We start from the raw sequence: 17,414 nt of genomic DNA, 5'->3' as shown, positions 1-17,414 counted from the left end.
AATCTTTGTCTTAAACTCCCCAAACCTAGAACTATTTCTCTAGCTATTTGATATCTTTAAGATAAATAAATTAAGTAAGATATATTTCTTATTAAAAATTTAGAAATAGTATTATAAAGTATTTTATAATATTAAGGTTTTTCTTTATTTAATAAGGCGTATCTGTATATTGTTATTGGCCTGCCATCTTGACCTTACTTAAGTTGACAGGTTTTTTGTCGGGAAATTCACAGCCCACAAATGCCGTCCGTATTGAGCTTATCGTGGCTTAATTTCTCTTATCAGAAGCTGACGGCATTGTATAAATTGGCGTCGCTTCTGCAATCTTACCTTGGAAATTACAAGCTCTCTTAAACCTCAATTGAATGCTTACATCGGTGCGGAATAGCTGTTCGTCACATTTTTGGACGCGAAGAACCCATGGATTGCTTATCAGGTCTTCGATCCTCAGTGCGTAAGAAGAATTACAATTATATGCCGGATAGCATTTATGTATTAAAAAATAGTGCATATTGACATGCTGGGGGGCTTTCAGGACAGAATGAAGAAGATTGACGATGTGAAAGTCAGACTAAAGACAGGTTGCTATTCGCCACCTAGTTCAGGTGACTACAAATCGGGTTGTTGTCGATATCCAATCTTTTGTCCTACGGCTCTCAGAGTGATAGAATCGAACCTAGACATTTGGCAAGCTTCTACGTGCTATGCTAACCAAGGGAGAAAAAACTTGCGCGCCGCGCTTTTGGTGATCTTATCCCCCAATCGTTTACTTCTGGCCGTATACTCCTTTTTCTCATTGATATGTGGAAAGGAGACATCAGGGACATCTTTTCCCAAAAACAAGCACAGCGGTTCCCAACCGTCGGCCAGGTTGAAGTTAAGAAGCTGTTCCCTCGGAACACTAGTGCGAACGTATTCGTAGTGCCGGATATATGCTGCTCTTAGATTCTGCTCAACATCTTCGGGGCAGTCCGATCTGGTCCAGCCCTGCTGCGTTCGGAATGACACCGAGCCACATGGGTAGCCAGCATAGTCGCCGACTTTTGTGACGAACCAACGCATCCAGGGGCTCATTATCGGCTTAACAACAGACTGCATGCTATTACACCAAGCGTCGATATCGCGCTCAACGAGGATCACCTTGGCGTCAGGATACGCCGGGATCAGAGACTCAGCATAGAAAGACGCCACGTCTGAAACGGCATCATACTGCCCAAAAACCTGGTCCCATTCCTCTCGAGAGAAGGGCGTCCCGCGATACGTAGGGAGGTTTGTGAATGTAGCGTCGTTGGCCTGGTCCAGGATTGGCCACTGCCATTGCAGATGGTCGAGCTCGCAGAGATCCCATCCATGGTGCGTGTTGGGAAACCCAAGTATCTCGAGTGCCTTCATCAACGAGGCAGTACCTGTGCGGGGGCTGCCCAGACACAGAATGGGTGGTCTTTCCAGCGGCTTGACGGGACGAACTTCTCCGCCTTCCGGAAAGATTGATCGACGGGTATCGACTGTACCAGCGGGCTTAGATTCTTCTGTCGGCGTCGAAGCCATCATCGCAGAATTGACATATATGTTTCTTTCCTGGACCAGTCATATCCAGCACTCAGCTAGATATGAGCGAGTGGTGAGGGACGTGGTTGCTTTTAATGTTGGCAGCGCTTCATCTTCCAAGCACGGATTGGATCGGTTAAGTAAATGTCATAAAGTGGGGACCATTCTCAGGCGCCAATGTTGAGAACTTCGGTTCTCTGATTGGCTGAGCTTGCATGTTATTGTGGGTATGCTCCTTTTAGGTTAAAACCACGCAAACGCGTATTTCCTTTGTAGAAAAATCAAGGCTCTTGAGATCCACTTTTCTATACTACCTATCGCTTATCACGATATCCAATCTAATAATAGGTTGCCCTACCTGCCGAAATAGAAATGGATTACCTGATTAAATCAGCATTGGACACAAGCGTACACACCTGAATTGAGACCGACCTGGCCAATCACATCTACCTACTAACTATAGGCTTTCTTCGGCGATGATATCTTTTATACCCTTGGTCGTGATTGGTCTTGGAGTGCCTATAGCTAATATACCCAAAGGGTAATGATTAGTTTGGTACTTCCGTAATAGTGGAAACATCTGATAATTACGGGTACTCTACTCTTATGGCACTGGTCTGTTTATCTCACGCTAAGCAGAGTTCTCGTTTAAAGACAAGGCATTTGATAAGCCGGCTCGCATTTAGGAGTGGAGGCTCGGACTCCCAAACAACAAATTACGAAATTATTATCATGCCTGTGAATTATACCAAAGCTTTCAATCCGCCAGGGCTGCATACCATATTCATCCCTTTCCCCGCGGCATATGAGGGGAAGAGGGGAGGTCATTCACCATCTTGATTGGCCATGTCGGACTCTAAATTAACTTTGACCAGCTTAAACAGCAAGTGGTTCAGTCGCATGCACTAGACCAATAACTGTTAATTTGTCTACCAGATTCATGACACCGTCAACCAACATACACTGCGTCTTTAGATGGTTATGTTTTTAAAGGCAACTTATGCCTTGTGTCAACTCAATGGGCTCCTGGCCACTATTTCTGGATCGCTGGGCCTTGGATAAAAATTCTCAGGGCATTCCTGACGAAATAGATTTATGTGTTATTGATTATGTAATAAGACCTTGATGTAGGGCGCCGTCGAGGCGCACAGGTCCTGTGCGCTCGAGGCACAGCCCCCTGTCAGCAGGCTAGGGACACAGTCCCCTGACTAAGCATTTCCTCCTGTTGAACTCTGGATTGACTGAATGCACCAACGCACTGAATGGAGGCGACAGCTACCTTTTGACTGTGATTGTTGAAATAGAGATAGGAAGAGCTATTTAAATTATAAACAGTTATAATAACCAGAGGATACTTAAGGGCTTTACTTTTGAGTAATAATCTAATACCTATGGCTTTTAATAATAATATAATCTTCTATAAACTTATTAATTGAGTAGAAAACTTCCTATTCCTTATTATCTGCTTTTATTCTCTCTTAAATAACTTTAATGTCTCTTCATTTCCAATTCTGCACCAATTAACATCTCCATACTCTTACCCTAAATTTCTTCCCTGAAAATGCGGTGCATTTCCGTTAAGGCCCGTAAACCGAGAACACGGAACACGCCGCGTTTCCACCATAAAGGCAGACTGCTGAATCACAGAAGGATATTCTTTACAGACGATACCACTTTCATGTTAATCTTTGGTTAAAGGGCTAGGCAGTCTCTGTCTCTTATAAATTGCAACTAATAGGATATTTTAGCAACCGGTATTAAATGAGGGGTTCTAATAAAAACAATACCCAGGATTGCTATATGGAACGCCTCATTGCTATTAGGATGAAGTAACGACTGGTTCAGTGCTTTCTTCACGATGAACCCTGCGGAACCGTGACACACAAGCACAATCTCGTGGTAGATCTATAGACAGACTATATTATAAAAAGACTAGCCTTAAGAAAGGGCGGAGGGGCTACCTTAGTGTCTAATACGCTATTCTGGTATGCTGTTGGTCTTTAGCTTTTACAATGAAAATCCACCACAATCGACCCTACGTGCGCAAAATGTTTTACTTACGCCCAGAGTGGATAGCTTCAACGAGCGCCTTGGCTCCTTTTGCAATATTCCCAACGTTTTCAAGAAGATTGCCGGCATGGGCAAATGCATACGTTTGTGTTAATGCTGGAAGTTTAAACGGGGATTCAATCGGGTGAGTGCTTAGCACTTGGTCGACCTCCTTCCATTCACCAGTGCCAGTAAAATAAGAATTCAGACCATGGATAAAGATGATTCTAGTCAAGTGATTAGCATGCGAGTTCTCGTAAGATGTCATTGGCTCGTAGCTACCGGTTTCGAGTTGGTCTGTTGACATGGCGTCCACAAGTCTGGAACATGGATATGAAAAACGTACAGGTCAAAAGCAGAGAAAGTGAAAGATAAGGCGAGGAACTTGGTAATTCTAAGTTAATATATTAATCTGGATCAGGATATCTTAAAACAATGTCGTGACCAACGGAAGGATGCTGAGTCAGCGGCTAACTTCTGTGCCGTACCTATACAACCTAACTCTTAGTGGAAAATTCAGCCTTATAATTTGCAACTTCACCGTAAAACAATTATCATAACCAACCGATATGCCTAAACAATTGCCATCTTCCCAGATTTCGACTATAGCAAAATGCAAGCCAAGCAATTTCCCATGCTGCAGCATAAAACACTATTATAATTATTACTTTTTTTTTTTTTTTCCAGCTAAGCTAGCCAGCGTGCTAGAATTTCGCATTTATCTTTTACATAATATGCAAAAACCACAGAGTGCAGGAAAAATAATCCAATTATCCATATTTTCCACCCTCTTTTTTCCATATTGCAAATTCCTAGTTCCTTACTGCTTATAGTTTTACTGGCTAGCCTTTTGCCTAGCTACAGTAAAAGCAGTAGTGGCCATCTAGCACCTATTATTACTACCTGGCAAACCGGTTCTTAGATATTATAAGCTTATTATATAGATAAAGAGAATAAAATATGTAGTCCCGTATAGCCAGGGTTTTAGAAGAGTGATAGGCCAAGACAGAGTACGGAAATATCATTAAGCTTTTCGAATATTAGAGGCCTTTATATAGCGGGGCAAATGAGTTGCTCTGGCTATATTGGCTCGAGTACTTAGGTGAATGCTGGTTTATGAGGACTACAAGGTATAGTTGAATTGCCTCCGCTTATGCGCTATTATGGCACTACCCTATATGAGATCTTTATTGCATCGAGTCGCATTACACGGCTTTCACTTTGCCGAGGGTTGCTTATCCACTTAGCGATCGATCTTTCAATCTCACTGAGACACAACGGGATGGACCACGACGGGCTCTTTGTTATCCAGATCTGTGCCGGCTGACATTAACCGGAAGCGGCACTTACCACCTGGTGGGGCAAGAAGCTATCTTTACATCTTCAGTACAACCTTCTATATATAGACTGAAGAACATCACTTCTCAACAGATATGGAATACATATGCTTAATATATAAAACTCCTATTTATCAGCGTTTGTTTCACGATTCGAGCTCTGACCAGCTCGTAGCTACTTATAGTACATATAACGTTTAAGGTAAGAAATGGGAGGGCCCAAAGACAGACAGGTGGGGATGCCGATTGGTTGGGTTGGATGGGGACTTGATAGAACCAACCAGGCTTAGCCAGAAGCTTGTTGCTCGCAAATATGGGGCACATGGTCCCCTTGCTAGCTGTTTAACAGCTTCAGATATGTCTTTCCGCGTCGTGATAATGGGATCGGCTCGGAGCCGAGCAAGCAGTCTTCGGTGCATGTGCTTGTCACAGAGTCGTGTTGATCTTTAAAATATTACTTAGTGACAGATGTGCATCTCCGACTACAGATAGAAGGGACGCGATGCGACTGATGATACAAGTCAGAAGACACTGCTTGTTACGCACATCATGTTCCATATCATTGAGGACAATGGAGGATGAGCACTAGAGGAAAGAAAAAGTCGTTTCTATTCTTATGCGTTTCTCCGGACCTAGTGCCGCCCGAGTCATGCGCTGTAACAAACAGCCTGTTTCACACCATGGACATTTTCCCGTCGAAACAGATTATCCATCCCACATCGGGTCTTGACGCCCGGGCAGAAAAGATAAGCAAGATGATGCAACGCCATATCTCTCACGCAGCGACGATCTAGCCTGGCTTGGGAAGGAGGCGACGATCCAGGAGTAGATAACCCGAAAACCATCAGCATCATAACGATATCGATAACAACCCCTTTGGTAATCTGAAACAGTTGACGTTCTCACTATGGTTTAGCGCATGGGCCGGAACCTAATTATGGTAGCTTCTTAGGGGCTTCCATTGGGTTCTTTTGTTTTTTCTGGCTTCAGCCACCAGCCACCCGCCAAGCTTTGGACAGAGCCGCAACACCAATGGTTTCTATCTGTATCATCGCGATAAGGCTCTTAAATTTCAACGCGTCAACAGAAGCACCCCTGGGCTTCGCCATAGGGTCTTATTCACCGGTAGCAGGCGGCTAATTATCATAATAATAATAATGACACTCGAGTATTGATAAAAAAAATAAAAAAAAAGAGGATCAGAGCGCTTGGCGTAGCACGGAGCAAAACTCCTTCAAACAGGTACCACTTTTACCACGTTTTGCGCTGTAGGATACCCACGGGGGGAGAAATGGCCCACCAAACTAAAACATATGCCGGAAGAGATTCTATTCTAAACTACTAGCGCGCGTATTCACCATAGAGGTGTTTGTCGCCACAAGTCTATAAATCGTCCGGGCCAAGACCCTTAAGTTTCTTTTTGGGACAGGCAGGAACTCGGGGAGCTGGAATCCCATTGCGCAACTAGATTTTCCTTTTTCTGTTTGTTTTCCTTTCCTTTATTTCTTTTCTCATCTGGACTTTCAGTTAGTCTATTTTGATCTTGGAATTCTTGTTTTTCCTTCTTGTCTTTGTATTTCAAGTCTTCACTCTATCTCGAACGGACGACTCTTCTTCGACAGAGATGACACCTCGCGATTGATTACCGAAACACAAAATGCCTACCATGGATAGAAGAAGCGGCGATAACTCAGCATGGACCGACTCCGTCGTGTCAACCCGCAGAAACTCGGCAGAATGGCAACAATCAAGACCAACCTCTCCCATCCTGAGTCATCTAAGTGTTAACACCAACCATGCTACCCACGCCTACAGTAAATCCATCACGCCAGCCGTCGAAAAAGGCGAAGACCCCTTCCGCGATGACGCCTCCGAAGACGAAAAACATCATGACGACCATGGTAAAGTTGACATGTTCGATCCCAACAGGCCCAAGATGCCGCTCAAGCAGCGTCTGCACCATTTTACGTGGGCTTGGTACACGTTTCCCATGAGTACAGGCGGTTTGTCACTTCTCATCTTCGCGCAGCCGCATCAGTTCCCTGGTCTCTTGGGAATCGGCATGACGGTGTATATCATCAATATCATTCTCTTCGTGGCCATCTGCTCTGCTATGTTGATGCGCTTCTTCTTTAACACGGGTGATATGGCGAAGTCGCTTACGCACGAGCGAGAAGGCTTCTTCTTTCCCACTTTCTTCCTTTCCATCGCTACCCTTATCACTAGCACCCAGCGGTATGCCATTCCTGATAACGATATAACGCTGGCGTGGGCTATCCAGGTGGCCTTTTGGAGCTACGTTGTTGTGACTCTCTTGTTGGCTATCGGTCAGTATAGTTATGTCTTCGCTGCGCATAGCTTTGGGTTGCAGACTATGATGCCAACGTGGATTCTTCCTATTTTTCCTATCATGTTGTCGGGGACCATTGCTTCTGTTGTTGCCGAGACGCAGCCTGAGATCGCGGCTATTCCTATCATTGTGGCTGGTTTGACGTGCCAGGGTCTTGGCCTGTCCGTCGCCGTTCTCATGTATGCTCACATGGTCGGTCGCTTGATGTCAGCCGGCTTGCCGAACCGTGAGCATCGCCCTGGCCTGTTCATGAACGTGGGCCCGCCATCATTCACAGCACTGGCCCTTATCGGCATGGCTAATGGACTACCCAAGAGTCTGGATCCAGACATGGATGGCTTCCTCATCGATGTTGGCATCATTCGCACAATGGCTTTGATATCGGGCATCTTTCTCTGGGCCCTCGCAGCCTGGTGGTGGGGAATTGCTATCGTGGCTGTCGTCCAGTCGCCTCCCGTCTATTTCCATCTAGGCTGGTGGGCCATGGTCTTCCCTAACACTGGCTGGATTCTTGCTACCATATCCATTGGAAACGCCATGGGCAATGAGCCAGTCAAGTGGATGGGGACAGGTATGAGTATTGTGCTTATCTGCACCTACTTCTATGTTCTCTTCAACCATGTCCGAGCTGTGATAAAACAAGATATCATGTACACTGGAAGGTAAGTTGTCTCACTCATCCCGAGAAACACCTCTGAATGATTACTAACTTAATGTAAGGGACGAGGATTTCAACGACCACTAGTCGCAGTCAGGGGTACGAGCTGGACATAAAGGTTTTGGGCACTGCGGGGCTGGAGTAAATCTCTTCAATAGAATACTAGGATATCAAGAAGTGGGAAATTGTTCTCCGGGCTCGTTACCACTCTCTTTAATATGCAATTAATATTACACCATACGCTCGCTAGAAGAGATAATACATAAAACGCATAGCCTAGCTTTGCGCTATTAAAAATTGACTATTATCACGAGAAATCTAGGCTTTACTATTAACTCCAATGTTATATATAGGCAACTTGTTTTATTATTCTATTACTTATTTTATATAATATATTAATCCCTAGTTTAAACTACTGCTTTTTTACTAATTTCATTTTATCTATTTTTATATATAAGGCTAATTAGCCACGTGCCCCACTATGTGAATTTAATTAATTAAGCTAGTTATAACTTTAGGTAGATTTAACTTTTGCTAACTAACTTATATAAAACTTAAAATAATTCCTTTATAAAACCCTGCCTTTAGCCTGTATTTATTCTTATTTATATATAATAGGGAGGATATAAAGTACTGATTTTGCCTATATAATTATATAAATAAGCCACTTTTTATACTAGGCTAAGTTTAGGCCTATAAAGGCAGTAAGGAAAGCTATCTCTTCTGCCTTTAAAGGCTAGTTATATCTTAAGGAATTTTCTAACTTCTTTAATTTAAATAGCTTTTAGTTAATTTAAGCTAAAGATATTATACCTCTTATATAACTTAGATTTATATAATTAATTAACTTAATTAGGCTATAATTAAAAATTATTATTTTAATTATATTAAATTTTCCTATTAATAAAAAGTTCTTTTTAATAATTATAATTATTATATTTTTTTTTTTTAAGTTTGCAAGTTAGCCTTAAAAGGTATATCTAAGTATCTCTAGAGTCTAATATAGTTTAAATATTTATTACCCCTATAGCTAGCAAAGCTTTATTAAGTTAAATTATTATAATTAGCTGCCTTAATTACAGCCTAAACCTAGCTATATATATACTAGCTAAAAAGCCTTACCTACTTATTAGCTAGCCCTAACCTTCTTCTTATAACCTACCTAAAAGGATATTATGCTTTAATTATCTATTATATAGTAAGTTATCCGACCTAACCTAACTTCTAGCCATAACCACTAACAGCATTATAGCTGCCTTATTATAATGCCTGCTATCTAAAGAAGCCTGCAGGCACCTAGGCCTAATAAGCCTTATCTAACTAAAGGCTATAATATAATCCTTAAGATTAAAAAAGCTTTTAGGCAAAATAAGGGTAAGGGCAATATATTATATATAATAGCTATAAATATTAAAAAGGCCTAGTTTAATAAAGATAATACTAGCTATATTAAAATAATAATCTTTAGTTATAAGATCTTCCTGCTTATATAGTTTATCTATAAGAACCCTCTAATTAATAAAGACTTCCTTAAATGCAAGAAGTAAAAGCTTAAGGATTTAGAAAGGAAGCTATATAGAGGGGTATAGCCAAGCAGGAGGGAGAGGGGGTTCCTTAAGGCCCTTAATGGCGGCTTATATAATAAGTAGCTTAAGGATATCTAGTAGCAGGCTAAGGAGGTATTAGAGAAGACCGAGAACCTATAAGGGGGGATATTATACTGCAATATCTAGGATAGAAGCAGGGTAATTACAGGGTTTAGAGGAAAAATATATTAAGTTTTATATAAGTTTAGTTACCTAAAGTTAAAGACCTGAAGTTATAACTAAATTTAGTATTGGCGGCGAAAAGAGGATTAAATAAGTTATAAGATAAATTATATAACTAAATAAGTAAATTAGCTATAATATTAATGCACTATTAATATAAATAGGGGATAATTATTATATATAATATATAATAATCTCTGCCTATAACTTACTTTAAGGCTAATTAAATTATATTAATAAGATTATAATTAATTATATAATAGCCTTAATTAGGCTATAGGCTATTATAAATAATAAGTAATATAATAATTAATATTAGTAAATATAATTAATAAAGGAAAAGTTAAATTAAGTTATATACTTTATAATAAATAAATTAGGTATAGTATTTTTTTAAGTAAGTTAAAGGAAAAAGGTTAATTTAGCTATTAAAAGCTAGTATATATATTACTTAATTAAGGTAGTAATTAGATTATTAAGGCAAATACCCTTATTTAATATTAATTTCTATTATAATAACCTGCTATAGAGGTTTCTTTATTTAAGTTATTAATAAAAAAGCTAAAAAGCTAGATAGCCTCTTATAAGGTTAAAAGTAAAAAAAAAAATTATATATATTAATATTTTTATATCTTATTATTTTATTATTATATTAAGGCTCTTATATTAATATAATATAAAAAGTAATAAAATAAATAAAATAAAAAATAACTTAAAAAGCATTTTTATTACAATCTTAGTAGTTATATTATATATATCTTACCTTTTCTTTTTAATTATAGATAGTTACTATATACTAAGGGATTTTATAAATAACTACTAAGACCTAGTTATTAAGAACTAATTAAAAATATTAGTAATTCTTAGGAATTACTAATAACTTTAAAAATTACTTAATAACTATCTTTCTAAGTAATAATTATATTTAAGTATATATAAAATATAATTATTAATACTTTTATAAAACTTAGCTTACTAGCTATTAATAAAGTATCTTTATATTAATAAGCCTAATATATATTACTTAATTATTAAGAAATATAATACTTTATAATACTTAATATTATACCTTATATAATTTATAAATATAAACCTAATATAAACTAGTTTACTTATTTAAAAAACCTAATTATTATATATTAATAACTCTTATTTAGATTATATTATATAATATTAAGTAATACTAATATAATAATACTTATTACTTTAATCTAGCCTTCTAACTTAAGATATACCTAGCACTACCTATAATAAAAAATACCTTTTAATTTAAAAGATATTTTTATAAAAACTAATAATAAAAATAAAGAAAATATTACCCCTACTTACTTAAGTATTTATAAAGGGAAAGTAATAAAACTTAAATATAAACTTAAATAGCTTAGCTAGTAATATAATAACTTCTTAAAGATTATAAAAAATAACTTTAATATAGCTAAAAATAAAATTAAAAACCTAAAGAAAAAAGTAATTAACCTTATTAAGATTATAAAAGTACTTAAAAAGAAAGTAGAAAATAGTTAAAAACTTTATAAGGAGTATATTAAATATATTATAGCCTTTATAATAACTAAAAAAGACCTTAGAGAAATCCTTTAACCTTACTAGCCTAAACTATTTAATAGTAATACTAATAAACTTTAAGGATTTCTTATTAGCCTTTAAAGCTATTAAATATATTACCTTATTTAGTTTATTATTAATAAATTAAGAGTTTAATATAATATAAGATTTCTTAAAGATAAAGTATTATAATTAATAAAACTTATTATTTAAGATTATATTAATAAATTATATAAAGAATAATAAGAAATAATAAAATATATTTATAAAAAATATAAAAACTTTAAATTAAAACTTAAAAATATATTTAAAGTAATAAATAAAAAATATACTATAAAAATAAAAGTATAATAACTTAAATAAAAAGGATTTACTATAGATTATTTAACTAAATATTATTACTAAGTAGCTAAGTTAAATTAAAGTAAGGAAGCTTATATAATATAGGTATATTTAAGACTAAAGTTAGAAGTTAAGGATATAATAGTAAATATTAAACTTAAATTAAAAAACCTAAATAAATTAGCAAATATTACTATAAAAATTAATAATTAGTAATATAAGTAATATTAAGAGAAATAAATAAAAAGGCATAAAGGATTATATAACTTATAGTAAAATATTAATAAATAATAAAATATTAATTAAAAAAGAAAGAGATATATTAATATATAATATAAGACTAAATTAAGACTTATAATACTTAAAGTAATATAATATAATAATAATAAAAGATCTTATAACATATTTAAGGTTAAATATTATAATTATAATTAGTTTAGATATATTATTAATAAATATCCTTAATTAAAAAGGCCTAAAGACCTTAATTAAGGTAAGTAAATACTAATAATAACTTATAAATAAAAACCCTAAACTGCTATATAAACCTAAATATTAAAGATAATATAAAGCCTATATAATATAACTACTTTATATAAAGGCACTATACTAAAATATAAATAGTATTTATATTTAAATAGCTTATTTTATAAATTATAAAAAAGGTTTTTAATAAAAGAAAATGCCAGAGTAGGAAATATACCTTAAATCTTAATATTATATAAGATAAAGGTAATTAAATACTAAAGGAAATAGTAAAAAAACTTAAAAAACTAAATATATCTTAATATTAATAAATTTATAAAATAAAAAAACTTTATAAAAGGATTTACTAGTCTTAATAACTAATTAAAAAAGTAAAAAAGGAATATAAAAATATAATTTAAATAAAATAATAAAGAACTTATAATTTAATTAACCCTAGGTATATTAAAGGGGATATAAATAGTAAAGGATTATTAAAGTTTAAAATATATAAACCTAAAGACTTTAATATATATACTAACTTATAATGCTTTTATAATTATAATAGCTATAAGGAATAGGAAGAGGAAAATAGTAAAGGTTAACTAAAAAAAATAATAAATTTAAAAATATAGAAAAAAGATACTTCTTTAAACTTACTAACCTAAAAGAAGCCTTTAACCAGGTTCTAATTAACTATAAACAATCTAGGCAAGGAACTATATTAAATAAATAAGATATAGAGCTAAAAGAACATTTTTAATAATATTTATATAATAAAGAATTTATAAATAACTCTTTAGAAAAAGAAAAATATATTAAAGACTATTATAAAGGAGTTAACTATAATAATAAAAGATATAAGTTACTTTACTAAATAAATTTAAGAAAAGTAATATGCCTTTTATAATAATAAAGCTATAAAAAAGTAATAAATAAGGATAAAAAAGACTTAAATTAATAAGTACTTTAGGAGTTATATAAAATAATAAACTAAACTGCCTAGTATTATAAGCTTAAATTAAGGGAAAATAACTAAATATATAAATTAATAGTAAGGTAAAAAAGAACTTTATTAATTTAAGAAAAGTTATAAAGCTAGGGATATTATAAAAAAAGAAATAATTACTACATTAACTTATTAATATAAAAGGGTAATACTTTAATTATAATAATAATATAATAAATTAAGAGATTAATTACCTTAAGGTCCTTATTAAAGAAAAAAATTAAAAAATAAGTTTTAATATTATTCCTTTAGGAAAGGAGATAAATATCTTACTTAAAATAAATTAGCTTAAATAATAAAACCTATATATTAATTAAAGGACTAACTAAATTATATTTCTTAATAACCCTAATAATAATAATAAAATAATTATAATAAGTAATAAGAGATCTTATTTTATAACTAAAAGGATTAATATAAACTAATATAAAGTAAAGACTTTACTGCCTCTAAAAGGAGTATAATATAAATATAAAATAGGCTAAAGATAAAACATAGAAATCCTAGGTATCCTCTAATAATAAGACCTATAAAAGAACAAATTAATTACTATAAGCTAGGACTAACTTAAAAACATTTTAAAAAAATACTAAATATATAATAAACTAGTTAAGGAAGAACTAGAAATAAAAGTCCTTAAATATAGTAAATAAGACTATAAGATTAACTTTATAAATAAAAAGCTATTATTTTAAAAGCTATACTTATTTAATTAGTAAAAACTATAAATTTAGTAAAAATATATTAATAAGATATTAAGAAAGGGTTATATTAAAAAATTAAGTTTATTAATAATATTAATAATATTCTTTATATTAAAAAAAAATAAAAAGGATTAACTAGTTATAAACTATTAACTAGTTAATATATATATTATTAAGGATTAAACCTTACTTTTACTTATAATAAAACTTAAGGATTAATTATAAGGTAAAAAGATCTTTATAGCTTTAAACCTTAAAGGAGTATATAATCTTATTTATATTAAGAAAGGAGATAAATAAAAAATAGCATTTAAAACCAGATTTAGGCTATTTAAATACTTAGTAATGCCCTTTAGTCTTACTAATATACTTATAATATTTTAATAAATAATTAATAATATATTTTAATAATACCTTAATATCTTTATAATATATTACCTTAATAATATCTTAATTTTCTTAAATAGTAAAGAAGACTATAAGAAATATATTTATAAAGTCTTAAAAGTATTATAAAATACTAAGTTATTAATTAAATTAAAAAAAAGTTACTTTTATATTATAAAGGTAAACTTTTTAAAATATATTATTATACTTAAAGAAATCTAAATAAAAAAGAAAAAAGTCTTAATAATAGTAAAATAAAAAGTACTTATTAATATTAAAGAAATATAAGCCTTTTTAAGCTTTATTAATTACTATTAAAGATTTATTAAAAGATTTAATAAAATTGCAATTTTATTAATAAGACTAATTAAAAAGGGAAAACCTTTTAACTAAAATAATAAGGCTTAAAAAGCATTTAAGTAACTTAAAAAGCAATCCTTAATAAACCAGTCTTAATAATATTTAATTTAAAAAGAGAAATTAAACTAAAAATAGATATATTAGACTTTATATTAAGAAGATAAATTAGTTAGAAAGATAAGGAAAGAAAGCTATATCTTATTACTTTCTATTTATATAAACTATATAAAGTAAAGCTTAATTACCTAATTTATAATAAAGAATTCTTAATAATAGTTAACTATTTTAAAGAGTTTAGATATTACTTAATAAGAAGTAAGTATAAGGTTAAAGTTTATATTAATTATTAAAATATTTTATACTTTATTATAACTTATAAACTTAATAAATAATAACTATATTATATAAAATTCTTATATAAATCTAACTTTATAATTATTTAATAAAAAGGATTAGAAAATAATAAAGTAAATATAATTAGCTAATAACTAAACTATAATATTAATATTATTAAAGTAAAAAAATAAATATTAGAAAAGAATAATAAAGGAGAATATTAATTTACTTAGAAAATAATAATATTAAGATAAATATAATTAAAAATAACTAAAGAAATCTTAAAAAAATTATAAAAGTATATTTAAGAATTCTATATATATTTATTATATAAATACTAAGAAGTTACTAAACCCTTAAAATAACTATTCTAATAAAGTTACTAAATAATATAAAAAGTAATAAAAAAGGTTATTAAATAATATAATATTTATACTAAAATAAAAGTATAATAATATAAACCTTATAAAATACTATAATTAATGAAAGTTATAAAGTAACTATAAAGCTTAATTATAATAGACTTTATAACTAAATTACTACTATTAAAAGACCCCTTAATTAAAATCTTCTATTATAGTATTATAGTTATTATAAATAGATTTATAAAGTTCTCTATTTACTTACCTTATAGAGAGGCAATAAATACAGAAGTTATAGCCTATATCTTCTATAATAAGGTAGTAAAAAAATAAGGATTACTAAAAGAAATCCTATTAAATAGAGAACTAATATTTACCTCTAAATTCTAGTAATTACTTATAATACTTATAAGAGTTAATTATTAACTTATAATAGCCTTTAGACTATAAGTAAATAGCTAGATAAAATAAATAAATTAAGTATTAAAATAATACCTTTAGTATTATATTAATTATAAATAAGATAATTAAGTTAAGAAGCTACTAAGCACTTAGTTAGCTTATAATACTACTTATAATAAGAATATAAAACTTATATTATTTAATATAAATATTAGATTTATACTTAATATATATTATAATACTTAAGAACTTAAAAATATAAACCTAGTAGCTATAATTATAAGTAATAAATTAAGAGAAATATATAAAGAACTTAAAACTAAGTTAGAATTTATTAGAAAAAGGATATAGAGATATTATAACCCTAAAAGGTTAAAGGAACTAACCTTTATAAAGGGAGATATAATTTACTTATTTACTAAAAATATTAAAATAAATTAACTAAATTATAAACTAGATTATAAATACCTAAGATAAATTAAAATTAAATAAAAGATAAGAGAAAATTAATATAAATTAGATTTATCCCTAAATATTAAATATTACCTAGTTTATTATATCTTAATATAAGAATTAGCTATTAATATAATATATATTAAAACCGGCAATAAACTATAATAAATTACAGAACTAGAGGTATATAAAGTAAAGGAAATTAAAAATATAAAAAGGATTAATAAATAAAAAATATACTTAATTAAATAAAAAAACTACTTAAAAAGTAAAAAAATATAAAAACTAATAAAATACCTTATTAATGCCTAATAACTCTTAAAGAACTTTTATTAAAAACTAGGAAAGGATTTAAAATAGCAAACTAATTAATAAGGTCTATTATACTAGCTTTAATTAATTCTACTATAGTAATAGAATTAAAAGGCATAATTAAATTCTCTGCCTTTTTATACTTACTTATTAACTTAATATCCTATTTAAGAGCCTTTAGACCTTTAAATTAAATAAGATGTTTTTAATAATAAAGATATATTAGTTTAAATAAATGCTTATTTAATTAATATTATAATTAAATAAGCTCCTTTTTAATAGCTTTTTTATTAGCTTTAATATAGGTTTTTTTTTAAATTAAATAATTTACTACCTAAAAATTAGTAAAATACTATATATAGAAAATATATAATTAACCTTTAGTTAAAGTTATACCTTTACTATTATAAGTATAACCTTAATAAATATACTTAAAATAATTCTTTTACTTATCCTTTATTATATATTTAATATAATTTTTAATATATAAGAAATAAGGCATAATTTTATAACTAATAAAAGTAATAAGATTTATATAAGTAAGATAATATTAAGTTTCTAGAAATAATATAGTTAATATAAGAATAATTATAAAGTTAAAGTTTTACATACTAGGGAGGAACTAATACTATAATAAATAAGCAATGTCTTAAGGGCAAGACTAGGAAAGGGGAGAGATTATATTATAATCTTAATAATTATATTATATATACCTTACCTTATCTTTTTAATTACAGGTAGTTACTATATATTAAGGGATTCTATAAGTAACTACTAAGACCTAGTTATTAAAAACTAACTAGAAATACCAGTAATTCTTAAGAATTACTAATAACCTTAAAAATTACTTAATAACTATCTTTCTAGGCAGTAACTGCATTTAAGTATATATAGAATATATTTATTAATACTTTTATAAAACTTAACTTACTAGCTATTAATAAAGTATCTTTATATTAATAAGCCTAATATATATTACTTAATTATTAAGAGATATAATACTTTATA

At 30.6% G+C, this 17,414-nt stretch overlaps 2 protein-coding genes across 2 annotated transcripts; one reads left to right on the top strand and one right to left on the bottom strand.

Annotated features, from left to right (window-relative positions):
* Positions 1-355: 355 nt before the first annotated feature.
* BKA55DRAFT_585035 (P-loop containing nucleoside triphosphate hydrolase protein) lies at positions 356-1,657 on the bottom strand. The gene has a single exon (XM_046194407.1). The coding sequence runs from the start codon at positions 1,549-1,551 to the stop codon at positions 703-705; it is 849 nt and encodes a 282-aa protein (XP_046041853.1). The 5' UTR covers positions 1,552-1,657; the 3' UTR covers positions 356-702.
* A 4,934-nt stretch (positions 1,658-6,591) lies between these two features.
* BKA55DRAFT_546304 (C4-dicarboxylate transporter/malic acid transporter) lies at positions 6,592-8,029 on the top strand (the record flags this gene model as incomplete). The annotated part of the gene is made up of 2 exons (XM_046190906.1): positions 6,592-7,946; positions 8,005-8,029. The coding sequence occupies 2 exons, from the start codon at positions 6,592-6,594 to the stop codon at positions 8,027-8,029; spliced, it is 1,380 nt and encodes a 459-aa protein (XP_046041852.1).
* Positions 8,030-17,414: the final 9,385 nt, after the last annotated feature.

This window comes from Fusarium redolens, assembly GCF_020744475.1.
Source record: "Fusarium redolens strain MPI-CAGE-AT-0023 chromosome Unknown BKA55scaffold_29, whole genome shotgun sequence".
NCBI classification, from domain to species: Eukaryota; Fungi; Ascomycota; class Sordariomycetes; order Hypocreales; family Nectriaceae; genus Fusarium; species Fusarium redolens.
This window is presented reverse-complemented; position numbering and strand designations above follow the sequence as displayed.